The 16,148-nt window shown below is 44.0% G+C and overlaps 2 protein-coding genes across 2 annotated transcripts; one reads left to right on the forward strand and one right to left on the reverse strand.

The window, feature by feature from the left end:
• The first annotated feature begins 5,495 nt into the window (after nucleotides 1-5,495).
• LOC120694998 (wall-associated receptor kinase 4-like) lies at nucleotides 5,496-6,603 on the forward strand. Its single transcript, XM_039978328.1, has 2 exons — nucleotides 5,496-6,387; nucleotides 6,515-6,603. Exons 1-2 carry the CDS (start codon nucleotides 5,496-5,498, stop codon nucleotides 6,601-6,603), a joined length of 981 nt encoding a protein of 326 aa, XP_039834262.1.
• A 338-nt stretch (nucleotides 6,604-6,941) lies between these two features.
• LOC120694999 lies at nucleotides 6,942-9,170 on the reverse strand. The gene is made up of 3 exons (XM_039978330.1): nucleotides 8,685-9,170; nucleotides 7,292-8,588; nucleotides 6,942-7,092 (listed from the first exon to the last, which is right to left on the reverse strand). Exons 1-3 carry the CDS (start codon nucleotides 8,974-8,976, stop codon nucleotides 6,942-6,944), a joined length of 1,740 nt encoding a protein of 579 aa, XP_039834264.1. The 5' UTR covers nucleotides 8,977-9,170.
• Nucleotides 9,171-16,148: the final 6,978 nt, after the last annotated feature.

Genomic DNA, 16,148 nt, shown 5'->3' on the forward strand with positions numbered 1-16,148 from the left:
GATTTGTGCGAAATGAATGGAGTGTTGACAAAAGGTGGTAAAAAATATTTCATGACTTTGATTGATGATAGTACTAGATTTTGTTACATCTATTTGTTGAAGTCAAAAGATGAAGCTTTACACTACTTTAAAATCTATAAAGCTGAAGTAGAAAACCAACTTGAGAGAAAGATCAAAAGAGTTAGGTCAGATCGTGGTGGCGAGTATTTCTCAAATTTATTTACTTTATTCTGCGAGGAACATGGTATTATTCATGAAAGGACGCCTCCCTATTCACCTCAGTCAAATGGGGTTGCCGAAAGAAAGAACCGCACTCTAACGGATTTGGTTAACGCCATGTTAGATACAGCGGGACTTTCCAAGGAATGGTGGGGTGAGGCTATATTGACTGCATGTCATGTCCTAAACCGTGTTCCTACAAAGAATAAAGAGATAACTCCATTCGAGGAATGGGAGAAGAAAAGGCCAGCACTGTCATACTTACGTACATGGGGTTGTTTGGCAAAAGTGAGTGTGTCAATAACCAAGAAACGTAAGCTTGGACCTAAAACTGTGGATTGTATCTTTCTAGGTTATGCTATTCACAGCGTTGGATATAGATTTTTAATAGTGAAATCTGGAGTACCTGACATGCATGTTGGTACTATAATGGAGTCCAAAGATGCTACATTTTTTGAAAACATTTTTCCCATGAGAGATGAAACAAGTTCATCTAGGCAAGAGTTCATCGAGGATGATGGCTCTGCTGAGCCGATAGAACACAATGAACATACACTTGTAGAAAATCCTGAGGAGGATAATAATGATGCTCCGAGAAAGAGCAAGAGACAAAGGACTGTAAAGTCTTTTGGTGATGATTTCATTGTATACCTCATAGATGATACACCCAGAACCATTGAAGAGGCATATTCATCTCCTGATGCTGACTATTGGAAGGAAGCAGTAAGGAGTGAGATGGATTCTATTATGTCTAATGGAACCTGGGAGGTCGTTGAACGTCCTTATGGATGTAAACCGGTTGGATGCAAGTGGGTGTTCAAGAAAAAGCTTAGGCCAGATGGTACTATTGAAAAGTACAAGGCTAGACTTGTGGCCAAGGGTTATACCCAAAAAGAAGGAGAAGATTTCTTTGACACTTATTCACCAGTTGCCCGATTGACCACAATTCGAGTGTTACTTTCCCTGGCAGCCTCTTATGGTCTTCTCGTTCATCAGATGGACGTTAAGACGGCTTTCCTCAATGGAGAGTTAGAAGAGGAGATCTATATGGATCAGCCGGATGGGTTTGTATCAAAGGGTCAAGAAGGAATGGTTTGTAAGTTGTTAAAATCTTTATATGGTCTCAAGCAAGCGCCTAAGCAGTGGCATGAAAAGTTTGATAGAACTTTGACCTCTGCCGGCTTTGTTGTGAACGAAGCTGACAGATGTGTGTACTATCGCTATGGTGGGGCTGAAGGAGTGATTTTGTGCTTGTATGTGGATGGCATACTGATCTTTGGCACTAGCCTTAATGTGATTAAGGAAGTCAAAGAGTTTTTATCTCAAAATTTTGAGATGAAGGATCTGGGAGAAGCTGATGTTATCCTTAATATAAAACTGGTAAAAGAGATCAATGGTGGGGTGATTCTTACACAGTCTCACTATGTGAAGAAGGTGTTAAGTCGCTTTGGTTATAGCGACTATAAACCTGTCTCAACACCATATGATGCCAGTTTAATTCTTAGAAAGAACAAAAGGATAATGCGAGATCAGCTGAGATATTCTCAGATCATTGGTTCATTAATGTATTTAGCGAGCGCTACAAGACCTGACATCTCGTTTGCTGTAAGCAAATTGAGCCGGTTTGTTTCAAACCCGGGAGATGATCATTGGAAGGCTCTTGAAAGAGTAATGCGCTATCTGAAGGGGACAATGAACTATGGAATTCACTACACCGGGTACCCAAGGGTACTAGAAGGGTATAGTGATTCAAATTGGATTTCTAATGCTGATGAGATAAAGGCCACAAGTGGATATGTGTTTACACTTGGTGGTGGAGCTGTTTCCTGGAAGTCTTGCAAGCAGACCATCTTAACGAGATCAACTATGAAAGCAGAACTCACAGCATTAGATACCGCCACTGTTGAGGCTGAGTGGCTTCGTGAGCTCCTTATGGACTTGCCGATAGTTGAAAAACCGTTACCGGCAATCCTAATGAACTGTGACAATCAAACGGTAATTGTCAATGTGAATAGTTCAAAGGATAACATGAAGTCATCTAGACATGTGAAAAGGCGGTTGAAATCTGTCAGAAAATTGAGAAACTCCGGAGTTATAGCCCTGGACTATGTTCAGACGGCTAAAAATCTGGCAGATCAGTTTACAAAGGGTCTTTCACGAAATGTGATAGACAATGCATCTATGGAATTGGGCTTGAGACCCACGTGAGTCATTCTATAGTGGAAACCTGTCCTATGTGATCGGAGATCCCGTGAATTAGGATGGTGAAACAAACTAAAGTCTGACTGTGAGAAGAGAACCTTTGTGAAAAGGGCTCATTCCGTGTATAAGGTGCATTTCTCTTCTAATCTGTATGGCAGGTTGGTCTATACCTTAATGTGTGACAGGTGGTTTCTTTTAAACAAATGAGTTGTTTTCTTGAAACAAAGATGTTGTCCTACAGAACATCTGAAAGGAACACACCTATATGAGTTTGACCACTGGTCATGGACTATGAGAATTGGGTATTCTCTAGAAACTCATGAAGGGCCTGGAGTATGACTTATAAGCTCCAAACCGCGGGGATGCTTTTGCAGCCTAGTACCAGTGTAGGGCTCTGGTCAAACTTGTTTGCACAAAACTGGCAATTCAAGGCATAGTCCATTGCACAGTTGTGAATAAGTGTAGCCTTTGTCCTAGATGGAAGTTCAACTTAACAGTCTCTGTCGAATACTGGTATATCAATGAGGGAATGAGGGTATTTCTAGTGTGGCTTGAATTTCTTGGTGGGGATTGTTGGAGTAATGGGCTTGGCCCATTACTTCTAAAGCATTAAAAGAATTTAAAGCCCACTATTAATGCTAGGGAATCAATGCTTAATTCCGTACCGGGAATTGAGGAGGATCTCAACCGACTTAAAAGGTGGACTTCGTGTACACCACTTGTGAAGCCGGTAAGAGGAGGACGGTGAACCACACGCACGCGCGCTCGCTCGCCTCACCGAGCCGGGCCGGGCCGGGCCGTGGCCGTGGCCGTGGCCGAGGCCGAGGCCGAGGCCGAGACGAGGCGAGGCGCGGCGCGGTGCGGCCGGCCGGCCGGACGGGCGGTGCGCGTGCGCGTGCGCATGACCGTGCGCGTGCGCGGCCGGACGTGACGTGCAGGTGCCGGTGCGGTGCGGTGCGACGTGATGTGCTGAGATGAGAAGGATGTTTTGCAGTAAAGAGTATTAAAACAGAGGGTTAATGTCGTCACTAATGACCGGACATTGAAGGCTCTTTACGACGTCCAGGTTCGTTGAACCTGAGGCACATTAACTGCCGCTCATCAAAGCCATTCATGATGTCCAGGTTCGTTGAACCTGAGGCATATCGTGCCTATATAAACCAGCACCCTCTCCTCTCATCCTCACTCATCTCAAGCACTCATCCAGGTACTCCTCTTCAGGAGACCTCTCCCTTCTCCCTCAGCTGCTTTCTGCCTTCCCCACCGCTAGCACTGCGCGCACAGGTCTAGCGAGAGCAGGGCCTCCGGAACCTCTGCTCGCTGAAGGTCCTGCATGGGACGCGGGCAATTAGGTTTTTGGGAAGCGTCTTGTCGCGACTGCTCGCTCCCTGAACGATTCCTTCGTCTAGTTCCCGGCGTAACTGCTCGTGCGAACGACTACTTCGTCTACTTTCCGGCGTAACCGTTCGTGGGACTGCACTGCGAACATCTTCCTGCATCGACATAGTTCGGCTACTTCGAGCAAGACCAGTCGAATATCATGTCTATTCCAGCTGGTAACGGCGCAACCGGTGCCTCCGGCACTGGTCCCGCCTTGGGGTACTTACTAAACCTACTCTGGTTTAATTCTTTGTTCATGCTTATTAGTGAGAATAACATGAACACATGCACATATCTTGTACACACATTATCACTCATCTATATCATGAAATTGATATTAATATTTGGAATTAAAATATACCGAAAATTGCATAGATATCTAACAAATTGTCCTGACGCCGCGGCTTGTAGGAAATTAGGAATCACAGGTGACACACACACACTAAGCATACATTGTCTGGCCGTGCACTGTCATGCATGATTGTCTGCGGATGTGCTCTATGCTCCACGGTTCCAACATTTCTAATTTTTAGATAAAGGAATATTTTAATATTCCAACCTCTACAACACAGTGTGAAATATCCGGCCATTCCAACATTTCTAATGGGTAATAAGATATATAGCTTTCTAGTTAGTACAATAAACTATACTAAGGTTATCCATGTTATTAATAGACAGTAGCTTAAGCCTAGGTATATATATAACACTCTCCTTAAGAGTAATATGGCTGTTAACGTGATAGGGTAGTTGTTGATTGCGTTACGGAATGCGTTATAAACTGACTACTAATTAAAATTAAAACACCTAGCTAGCTTTAATTTTACGTGCTTACGTACTAGCTACACAAATCTCTCTTCCTGTTTCTAGTTCCACACTTTCGTTGGTCCAATGCAAATTCAAGAATTAAAGACTTGGAGGAGGTCCTTAGACTTTGGGTGAATGATTCTCAGCAAACGATGGTGATCTTGAGGATGACAGATGAGTTAGTCTGATAGGCTTGTCTCCATCCTTTTCAATGAAATCGTGTCTTCTATGTAGCAAATCTTTTCATTGATGTAGAAGATGTGGTTGTTTAGTCCATAAATCCATACGCAGTTGACTGATAGCAACATCCTACAAGGACCGCGCTGATGAATTGTTATTTAAACGCGGGGAATCCATGCCAAGGGTTTGCAGAGTGCAGACTACTAAAATCTCTGTTCCTGTTTCTAGTTCCAATATACTTTCGTTGGCGCAAATTCAGGAAATTCAAAACTTGTATGAGGCACTTGCACCTTGGGTGAGCGACGCCCACAAAACGATGATGATCTAGACGTTGAAAAACGAGCGACTCTGACAGGCTTGTTGTCATCCTTTTCGATGAATTCGATGTCATCGATGTAGTAATTAACAATGGATTCGTTTTATTGATGTAGACGATGATATTGTCGATGTCATCCTTTTCGATGAATTCGATGTCATCGATGTAGTAATTAACAATGGATTCGTTTTATTGATGTAGACGATGATATTGTCTCATCGACAAACCCATCTGCAGTCGACAGATAGCAACATCCTACTACATGGGCCGCTGGAGAAGATTCAGGTAGCTGCATTTTGCTATTTAAACGCAGTTAGCCCATGCCAATGGTCCCTGCAAACTAAATCAAAAGCTCGCCATTCATTGGCCACTGAACCCGATCTAACCAAGAACAATGTCGCCGGCACTATGCCTGCTGCCCACGCTGCTTCTTGCTGCCGCTGCCGCCGCCGCGGAGCCTAATTGCCCGACGAAGTGCGGCGACGTCGACATCCCCTACCCGTTCGGCATCGGCGCCGGCTGCTCCCGCAGCAAGGGCTTCGAGATCTTCTGTGTCAACAACGGCACCGCGGCGGTGCCGGTGCTCCGGTCCGCCGGCACACGCACGATCCCGGTGGCGAGCCTGTCTGTGTCGCCGCGGCCGGAGGCCAAGGTGCTGCTGCCGGTGGCCTACAAGTGCTACAGCCCGGTCGGCCGCCGCGTCGGCGCGTCCGACGGGCGCGTGGACCTGCGCCCCAGCAGCGTGTTCCGCATCTCCGACTCCCGGAACATGTTCGTGGTGCTCGGCTGCAACACCGGGGCTTGGATGAACTCCGGCGACGGCGGCGGCCGCTACAACTACCAGTACTACATGGGCTGCTTCACCTACTGCGCCGGCCCCGAGAGCCCCACGGACGGCAGGTGCGCCAGCGTCGGCTGCTGCCGCGTCGACATCCCGCCGGGCCTCACCGACACCGCCGTCTACTTCGAGCAATGGCCGCACGACGGCATGGAGCACAGCCCCTGCGACGTCGCCTTCCTCGCCGACAAGGACGGCTACGAGTTCCGGGCGGCCGACCTGCGCATGGATGCGCGCCGGAGCAGCATGCCGGTGTGGCTGGACTGGGCCATCCGCGAGGACGACGATGGCAGCGCGCTGACGTGCGCCGCCGCCAAGGGTAGGGCGGGGTACGCCTGCGTCAGTGCCAATAGTGAGTGCGTCGACTCCATGAATGGGCCTGGCTACTTCTGCATATGCAAGGAAGACTTCAAGGGCAATCCCTACAAAGATGAAGGTGGATGCACTAGTAAGTGATGAAGTGAACGATCCATTATTTACTCTTCCAATGCAAACTTTTTCCCATCCTTCAATTACAAACTACTTTGCTTCCCTACATTGGAAATTATTGACTTTAATTTGTTACGATTTTTCAGGCGAGGAGCCAATCTCTATGGTTACTTCTACCCCGCTGAAGGAGGCACAGGTGATGCTTAGATGCACATACTACACTAGCCCCAATTAAGCTCCATGTGCTATGTTTCACCGATACGCGATACGGGTAGGGCGATACGGGTACGGCGATACGGCAAATCTCCAAAAACCACGATACGCCGATACGTCAAATATATAAATATAAATTAATTTTTTCTATTTTTCTCAATAAACATAATAGAATATTCAATAAACATATAGCAAGTAGTCCTGACGACGCAAGATAAATAATAGGCAAGGTCATAGCAAGTAGTTCAAGATGGAGAGGCAAACAGCCAAACACAACCACATAGTGTACTACATAACATAGAGATACAAGGCACAAGGCCAAATCAAAGGATTATGCAGGCTATCTCTTCATGCTAAAGTTCAATCATCTTCTGCAATCATAACCTCAAACTCCGGCTCATCCAAAGTGAGATTAGCAGCTTGAAGAATACTGACACCATCAAATGTCTCAAAGCCATCTCCCCCAACATCCCACATTTGTGTTGGCCCTGTGAGATACTCATCACTACACCTTGAAAGAAGACGTAAGTTGTTATGCACAAACACTAAATCCTCAGCACGTTCAGGTGTGAGCCTGTTTCTTCTCAGGTTATGGATAAAACTGTATGTGCTCCAGTTTCTCTCGCAGCAAGAAGAAGAAGCTGGCTGCCCAAGCAGCTTAAAAGCTAATTCTTTCAACTCTGGGGGTCCTAGACCCATAGATGCCCCACCATTGCAGTGGATCAAAATGAGCTCTGTCATCAATTGAATCAGGTAAACTAAAGATGCCTCTTTTCAGTGAGTAATCAGCGAATTGTTGTTTAACTCTCCTAAGCTCTTCTGTAACTGGAAAAAGCTTCCTAAGGCAATTGTTCCTCTCTTCTGAAATTTCTGGATCCATATGTGGGGCTACACGGTTTGGGTCTTCTGAAAGCCATTGTTCACTATAGTACCTAGGGTTAAGAGAGTGTGCCAAACAACGGAGTGGGGTGTTGCTTTTGAGCCAACGATCTTGTAAAATGTCATTGACAACATTGAAGAACTCAGATTCATCCAGCGGCCCCTTCCCTTCTTTCCGGTAAATAACAGTTTTTACTTTCTCTATCATGCTGTCCCACATTTCATAAATTAAGTGCAGACAAGGCTTCTCAGTATCTGCTGCCCTTAGCATTGAGTAAATGGGATCAGTGAAATCAATGATGTATTTCACTTGATCCCACCAATAGTCATCAAGCACCTTCTGTCTCACAAAATTGGCCTTTTCCTGATCATCTTCTCTATATGTTCTCCACTTATCACTGATTACCATCTGTATAAGCGAGTCCTTGAGAAGAAGAAACCTCTTCAACATAACAATGATAGATGCAAATCTTGTGTCTGCAATAGCTAGGAACTTGAGCTTACTAAATGAATTGAACATTGACAGCCTCATGCCATGATTCATGATAAAATTCTTGATTTGGAGAGCATCCCCGGCAATATCACTTATCCATTTAAGTTCTGGATTTTCATCTTCATCATTCTTTGCAGCACAAATATTTTTCAATGCCAAATTCAAAGTGTGGACAACACAGGGAGTCCAAAAGATGTTGCTGTACTTTGCTTCAATAATCAAACCAGCAGCTTTGCAATTTGCTGCATTGTCAGTGACCACCTGAACTACATTCTTTGATCCAACCTTTTCAATAACCTCAATCAAGAGGGCAGAAATGTACTCCTTGGTCTTTGCCTTTCCTTCAGTGTTTTCACATTTCAAGAACATTGGACCGCTCTCTGTCACAGCAATGAAGTTCAAAAGGGGCCTTCTCTGAGAATCAGTCCAACCATCAGCTGCAATTGTCACCCCTTTTGTGGACCAGGTGCTCTTGATGGGTTCAAGCAGCTTCTCCACATTAGTCTTCTCTTGCTGTAGGAGAGTTGTTCTCAACTTGTTGATTCCAGGAGGGGTATACCCACCCATTTCATGTGTTGCCACAAAGTTGAATGCAGCCCGATAGTTTGGGTTTCTTGCCAAGTTGAAAGGAACGCCTGCAAATCCAAAGAAACAAACTATTTTAGCAGCTAAGAATCAAAAATACCAGATTGCAATTTGATAATAAGAAAATAAATAATACAACAACAAACCTCCTGTGTAGAACATTCTTGCAATAATTGCATCAGCCATTTGTCGGAGTTCAATGCGGAAACTCTCCAAAATACCAGATTGTTTTTTCTTCTTTGATGATGCCTTAGATCCTGTTGGCGGCAACAATCCAGAGGATGATGCTGAGGCAGAGAGCTGCACTGGCATGGGAACACTCCTCCTTGAGCTTCCATCAGCACTAACTCGTGCTGCTTCTTCTTCCTTGCGGAACTGGTCCACCATCTCTGGTGTGGCAGCACCACAAATTGATGTGCCTTTACCAGGTTCCCTCATGAGATGTGCTCTTACTCTAAAGTAACTCCCAGGAATAATGTGATCACAATACAAGCACTGAGATTTTGCATTTCCTCCAGAAGAAGCATTCTTTTCAAGTAATTTAACATGCCTCCACAGAGGAGTTTTACGCAATCTCTCGTCAGAAGGATTGGGATCAACTTGTGCACTACCAGCAGGGGCACTGCGATTAGGTGATGGAAAGGAGAAGTTGAACTTCCACTTGCACTTGAACTAGCCATGCTTTGTAACGTATTATCTATAACGAAATGCAAGACATGAACAACTCAAATCCATTTATCTACCTCTCGCACAGGGTCTACAACGAGATGCAAGTCATGGGAAAAAAAAACTCAATCGCAGGCTAGCAGACTAGCAGTAGCAGCAAAAGAAACGAACAAACAAAATGATCCCAAGTTACCTGTAGTCTAACGGCAGCCACTCGATGGCGAACGGCGTGGACGAGAACCACGGCCACGTCCTCTCGTCCGGGTAGCCCAGCACGTCGAAGATCTCGCGGAGCTGTCCTTCCTCGTCCCGGCCGTCCCCGAACAGCACGTTCCCCGTTGATGAGATGCGCCGGCTGTAGATCCAGATCCAGGCGGAGGTGCTTGGCCGCTCGCTCCCAGCCGCCGGCGCAAGGGACTGGGACGGGTGGACGGCAGCACGACAGCGCAGAAGAGAGCACAGAGTAGCCAGCGACGGCGGCGGCGCTGGTTTGTGGATGTGGTGTGCGGAGTGAGGTAGAGAGGGGGTTTTAGTAGCTAGGTTTTTGGATGGGCCGGTCTTGATATTTTGATGGGCTTCATCTTGGGCTGGGCTTCAAAATGAGATATTACAGCCCAATGTATCGGATGGACGTATCGCCGAGTATCGGACGCGTATCGCGAATTAAATAATTTATTTTTAAATCAAATTAATCCGATACGTGTATCGGGGCGTATTGGGGTGTATTGGGACGTATCGGAGTATCGGGGCGTATAGGATACGGGTACGGCGACCATCCAGACGTATCGGTGATTCGTAGTCCATGTGTGTGGGTAAATGGCACAACCAGTCGTCGTTTGGATCTCTTGAAGTTGCGTTGTAGTGTACCCGAAGTTTGCTTAGCTATTGGACCACGTTAAAAACTAGTGAAGCTCAAGACCTGGTTGTGATAAGGTTGAGCTCATACTTATTAAGTTTGGTTTCTAATAATCAAGTATAATGTTTAACTAAGAATTGTAATAACTAAGCTTCCAGTTTTAATTAATTAGTTTGTATCCTTTGTGTGAAATTGTATGTCGATCGCGATGATGATGTTGTGCGAGACGATATGTGTGCGATAATGATTTTCCTGGAAATTACCGAGATACATATATATCAGTGACCCCAAACGGAATTCAATTATTCAATCCAATTGAATTAAGGCCATATCATGCTGTCATTATAGATATACATGGAAGCATATATGAGTTGTGCCTTTGAGTATTTGTGTTACACACGGGCTTCTGAAGGAAAAAAAAAACACTAGCTAGTCAGGATCATAGGCCAATCCACTAGTGTCCTCTCCTCTCTAGCACTTTCAGTTCAGAAAGATGCAGCCTTGAAACACTAGAAAATATACTGCAGTTCATGGACCTGTACGGTTAACTTAGCAGCAGTACATATCAAAAAGGTCAAGTAACTCCACTTGTGTTCTAACCAATTGTCCGTGTGTGTGTGTGTGTGTGTTCTGAAAAAGGCTACAACAAAGACCTGGAGCTTGCATATGCTCGAGTTGTCGAGAATCGAGATCAAAAGATCATAACTGTTGAATGATCGATCAGTTATTATTACATACTCTGTCAGAAATTCAGCGTGCTTATATAAAATTGAACAGACTATATGTATCACAGTTTACCATAACAGAAATCAGAGACTTTTGCATCATCTCCTGTTAGAATAATGCATCACTACTGGAAACCGTCTTTTTCACAGCATGATCAATCTGAATATGACTTGCAGGGACACTATCCGGACATAGGGAAGGAAATACTAGAGCCAGTGCTACAATGTCTATCAGCTGCTTAAGCAATTGTGAGTATATGTGCATTTCCATTAATTATTTATAAGCCCCTTTTCCAACTCTGAAATTCAGTAAAGGTTCAAACAACTTTAGTGATAACTTCTGTTAAAATTTTGTTAACTGTGACAATTAGCACATTGGTACAAAAGTGTTAGTTACAACACAAGAAAGTTGTGATACTATTCAGTTTCCCATTGTTCAAATAGGGATAAATAACTGCAGCAACTAATCTAAGCCATGCCCATGCAGGTTATTGGTTCTTCTCAGGCTGCCTCGAAATCTTACACTTGAATAGATGGTGGCACAGCAGCAAGCAAACTATGATTCTAGCAGCTGCGTCAAGGCTGTTGTGGTAGATTGTTAAACTGTGGGTTTGGTTTGCGTAGTTGGTAGCTATAATAATAGTGCTAGGTAGTGGTTTAAGGTGAAAGTTTACTTGCTGCATTTGAAAATCCTTCCGAATTGTATTTTTACCTATATATATATATATATATATATATATATATATATATATATATATATATATATATATATATATATATATATACCGTCTATAACTCAAAGTCCATCTGTCTCTCGTGGAAGCGCTTTAGAGTGCCTAGAAGATCTAGCAAACGGAGGTGCCAATGCTGTCCCAAGACCATATCATGGTAGGTAGCTGCTTTAAAGAGGTTGGGAGACAGACCGGTGAACAATCTTCTTCTTGTTTTCTCCGACCTAGAGGACTCTTTTTTCAATCATACGAAGAAACTCCGTGAAAAACCTAGCTATCACTCCTACGAGACGGCTAACTCCCAATTCCCGATACATTCTTTAGAGTCGACCAAAGGACTTGCTCAGATTTGATTTGAATTAATGTTGCTTGAGAATGAATTATCCTGTCGGAACAATTGTTAATTATTCAACCTGATGGGAAATATGTGGTTTCCTGTCAGGTTTTATTGACAAAGAAAGAACATTTCCCTATCGGCACAATTTATTTTTGTGTGGATTTTGACCGACAAGGAAACAATGGCCAGGTCTGGTGGTTTGGAATTTCCGTGCGTGTGCTAATAATTTCCCTGTGGGTTTTTGTCAACAGGAAAATGAAGACCAGATCTGGTGGCTTGGAATTTCCCTGAGAGAAGCCCACCGACAGAGCAATTGTAAAAAGCCTCAGGAATAAAAAAAACGATGGGCAAATTTTTCTTCCCCTGTTGTTATATCCCTGGGGGTTATTCCCTGTCGGTGTACACACAGGGAAATTATTTTTCTATTTTTCTGTCGGTTTTTTGTATTTCCTTGTGGGTATGTTCACTCTCAGGGAAATTCCAGTTTCCAGTAGTGCATGTTAGCTAGATCACATTACCAAAACCATTTTCCACATAGATTGTATATGCATAAGCACATAGTAGCATTCTCTGAAGAAGAAACCGACGAAAGCAAGCTGTTTAGGGAATCTCTGAACTGTATGATATGTATACACAACTAGCTAGCCATGCCTACAACTTGAGCTGTTAATTCTTTATCTTCACAAATTCTTAGTTAAGCACATGCACCATCACCTACTCTTCAACCAGATTTATGACTTATTGCTCTTTTTGGTTCTTACTATCCACAAGGACAAGGGTATATATAATATAATATGTCTTGAAGGAGAAGAGGATGTGGATGAACAAAGTGAGAAGCATCTCTAAGTATCCAAGTGACTGCTGCTCTTTTTTATTTAGTTTCCACCAGTAGTGTGTTTGAGAAAAATAGTATATATGTTCTTTGTTTCTATGTACCATCTATGTATTTTTGGATTTGGGAGGCATCAGGAGAAGGTTGTGCCGCTCTACACTCTACTCTAGCTAGTAGCTACCATATCATTTTGCAGCAGAAGGAACAGGGCAAGGTGTGACAGACTGAGTCTTGGATTGAAGGAAGGTCCAGGGACGCATGGTTGGGGTCATATCGTTTCTGGAGCTAAAATGGTTGTACGCTTAATTATTGGTCTTACTCAGATACTTACTCGGGTTATTACAATATGGACATAGTCATTTATTGCCTAGTCCACTTATCTTTCTCCTTTTCTTTACGGTTAACAGGGTCAACTAATCAAAACCTTTGCGGTTCATCACCAGTTACGGATCGTAACAACTATCACCATCACCCCGATCACTCCGATAACTGATACCCAGTGCCGCGAGTGGAATGACAGTGAAGCGAGTCTAGAGGTACCGGCAAGTTCTCCTGTGAAAAGAAGTGGAACTAAACAAGCTAGTGTTTTTAATATGCAAGGAACGCGGGTCATACCCGTACAAGTTCAGAAAGAAATCCTGGGAAAAGATGAGCAGATAAAAGTTCTCTTGCTCGTACTCTGGTAACCTAGCCCTCAGGTTTCTTGAGTCCCGCCCTGCCTATCGAGAAAAGTGATTGGAATAACTATCTTCCTTCCATTGAAATCTGATCATCGCTAATAGGAGATTTTCTTATATTTCCATGGTATTCCTCCCTTCGTCATCTTTGATTTGCAGATTTTAAACAAACGGCTATACGAGTTTTTGAGTACCAACGAGCCTGTTTGGGAGCACTCCAACTCTAGAAAAACAGCTCCACTCCACCGACTCTATGTTTTTCAACTCCACTCCACCAACTCCAGGAAAACAAGGAGTTGTAAACGTGTTTGGCTAACTCCAGCTCCACAAAATAGAGGAATTATGAGGAATAGTCGTTTCTACCCCGTACATTTTTTTCTCACGCGCTACAGTACCCGCTACAGTATTTCGTTGCAGCATTCGCTGCAGTACTAAAAATGTAATGCTCATTGACATAGTTCTCATGCAAGTTCCAAGTTCTCATGTCTTCCTCATTTTGTAATGGTCTCTTCTTGAACTTGCCACTTCTTGAAATATCCTGTAATGTTAACAAAATGAGATCAATCATTGCTACTATTAGAGATCAATCATTTTTACAAAAAAAAATTCAGATTGCCACCTTCTTTGTCTTCTTCTACCACTCGGCATCCATTATAATCTCACGAGCAGCATTTCGCCCCAATCCGGTTTCCTTCAATATTTTTTGCCATGCAACTAAACCGGGCTTAAGCTTATCCCACTTATTCTTCAATTGCAGCTTGGTTACATGAATTCCTGTCATTTGATAAAAACTTTCTGCCACCTCGTCATAGCCTACTGAGTTCAAGTGGGTGTTCAGCCTATTGCCCTTCTTAACTTGTTTGGCAAATAATGAACGTATGACTGAAGTATTTGTGTCATTCCAGTCTATAGCATCACCCTGACCATGATATTACAATAACAATTCAAGCAGTCGCAATACTAGTTTTCAATTTTGTATCATTGAACATGATAATGAAATTGCAAGTATTCTCAATTTGCAAGACATTGAGAAAAGCTAAAACCAAAATTTTGCATACCACATCTCTTGATTTCCTCTTCGCAGCAACAGCCGTTGCAGCGCTTGTGACTCTGGCGGCCGCGCCACGGCCCTTGACGGCAGAGCCAGCACACCTGCCGGCCGCTACATTGCCTAGGCTGGCCGCACCAGGGCCATGGCCGGCGCCAGGGACATGGCCCTGGCCTGTTCCACGGCCGAGCCCTGCTGCCTGGCCATGGGCACCGCCGGTAACCTCGTTGGCCTTGGGGGCGCTAGGGGCTGACCTGGCCGGCAGGATGAAAGGTGTCCGGCCCCCTGAGGAAGAAGGAGTAGAGGCTATGGCGCCATGGATTCCAAGAGAAATTGAGTGACAAGAACACAAATTAAAGGGGATTGACAAGGGATTACGCATCCATATCTAGATGGGGAGGTAGATCATCTCCAGTAGAATCCATTCCGCTCCAAATCGGTGGCTGGCCGCGAGGTCTCGAGGGGGGGGGGCGCTAGGTCGTGAGGCCCGAGCGGCTCAGGAAAGGGGAAGGTGAACGGGCGCAGAAGGGGACGATGCCGTTTTTTCTCTCGCGAAGGGGTATGTGTGTACCCAGTGGCAAAGGTGGGTAATTTTGCCACAACTCCATGAGGATGTACATAACATGTGTTTTTGAAGCACCTCTTAAGGAGCTCCAGAAAAAAGTGGAGTTGGCCCCCAACTCCAAGTTTTTTCCGGAGTTGAGTTATTGGAGCTGGACGCGTTTGGCACCACACGATAATGGAGTTACTGGAGTGGAGCTATGCCAAACATGCCCAGTCAGCTAATCAGATCATCTTAAAATATCATCGCAAGTTCTTCTACATGCATATGTCACACACACACACACACATATATATATACATATATATACATATATATATATATATATATATATATATATATATATATACATGCATCTGTCACAGTTTGGAAGCCCTTTTCCTTTTTTCTTCTCTCATTCTGAGTTAGAACCCATGCATGACGCTTTGAATGAGAAATGGAGCAAGCTATCCATGTAAGTCGCTAGTCGTTACCATATATAGCAGCATGTCTATGGAGACATCAAATAAATAGAGTAAATAAGAGAAACCAAAGCTCTGGTGTTAGTACGGTGGCCATGCAGGCAAAGCAGTGTGGTTAGGGCAGCTCTTCATGAACAAAGCGATACTTGAATAATGAATAGTAGTTGCGTATATCGAACACAGCAGTACAGTACCAACTTTCTTCATGAATGCTTGTCCACATTTATGTCTAGCTTCTACATCCGCCGTATGACGGCGAGAGTATATAAATGGCTATAGGTGATGGATAAAACATAAAATAAAAAAAAATTGTGGACATAGTCAATTATGTATCTCGACGAGCTAGAACTAATGGTGTGCATCTTTTCTTTCTTACAGCTTTTATGCTTTCGGGGAGCGATAAAAATTATTTTCTGTGTTGTGTTGTATAGTAATATACTAATATATATAGGTTTGGGAGGATTCAGGGAAGTATATATGTGGCAGGGATAATGAGCATGTTAGCAGAGCCAGTATGAGCGGAGGTGCCAATTGTAATCGACTCATCACAACTGATTTGGCAGTTCAAACGTTTCCAGCTGGATGATGAACCCCAGGCCGATGTCGATAGATCTATGTCATTTAATTTGCAGGCATTAATAATTGCACTAATGTTGTGTTCTACCGAGTTCAAAGGTATCGACATCTCACAGTGTCTGTCTCGAGATGTTATTTT

The sequence above is a fragment of the Panicum virgatum genome, chromosome 2K, assembly GCF_016808335.1.
Source record: "Panicum virgatum strain AP13 chromosome 2K, P.virgatum_v5, whole genome shotgun sequence".
NCBI classification, from domain to species: Eukaryota; Viridiplantae; Streptophyta; class Magnoliopsida; order Poales; family Poaceae; genus Panicum; species Panicum virgatum.

Excerpts from the sequence above, each read along its gene's own strand:
- LOC120694998 (XM_039978328.1), top strand. The coding sequence starts at position 5,496 with ATGTCGCCGGCACTATGCCTGCTGCCCACGCTGCTTCTTGCTGCCGCT. Across the intron at positions 6,388-6,514 it reads AGATGAAGGTGGATGCACTA|GCGAGGAGCCAATCTCTATG; the intron begins GTAAGTGATGAA and ends ACGATTTTTCAG.
- LOC120694999 (XM_039978330.1), bottom strand. The coding sequence starts at position 8,976 with ATGAGGGAACCTGGTAAAGGCACATCAATTTGTGGTGCTGCCACACCA. Across the intron at positions 8,589-8,684 it reads AAGAATGTTCTACACAGGAG|GCGTTCCTTTCAACTTGGCA; the intron begins GTTTGTTGTTGT and ends TTGGATTTGCAG. Across the intron at positions 7,093-7,291 it reads CATTTTGATCCACTGCAATG|GTGTAGTGATGAGTATCTCA; the intron begins GTGGGGCATCTA and ends TCTTCTTTCAAG.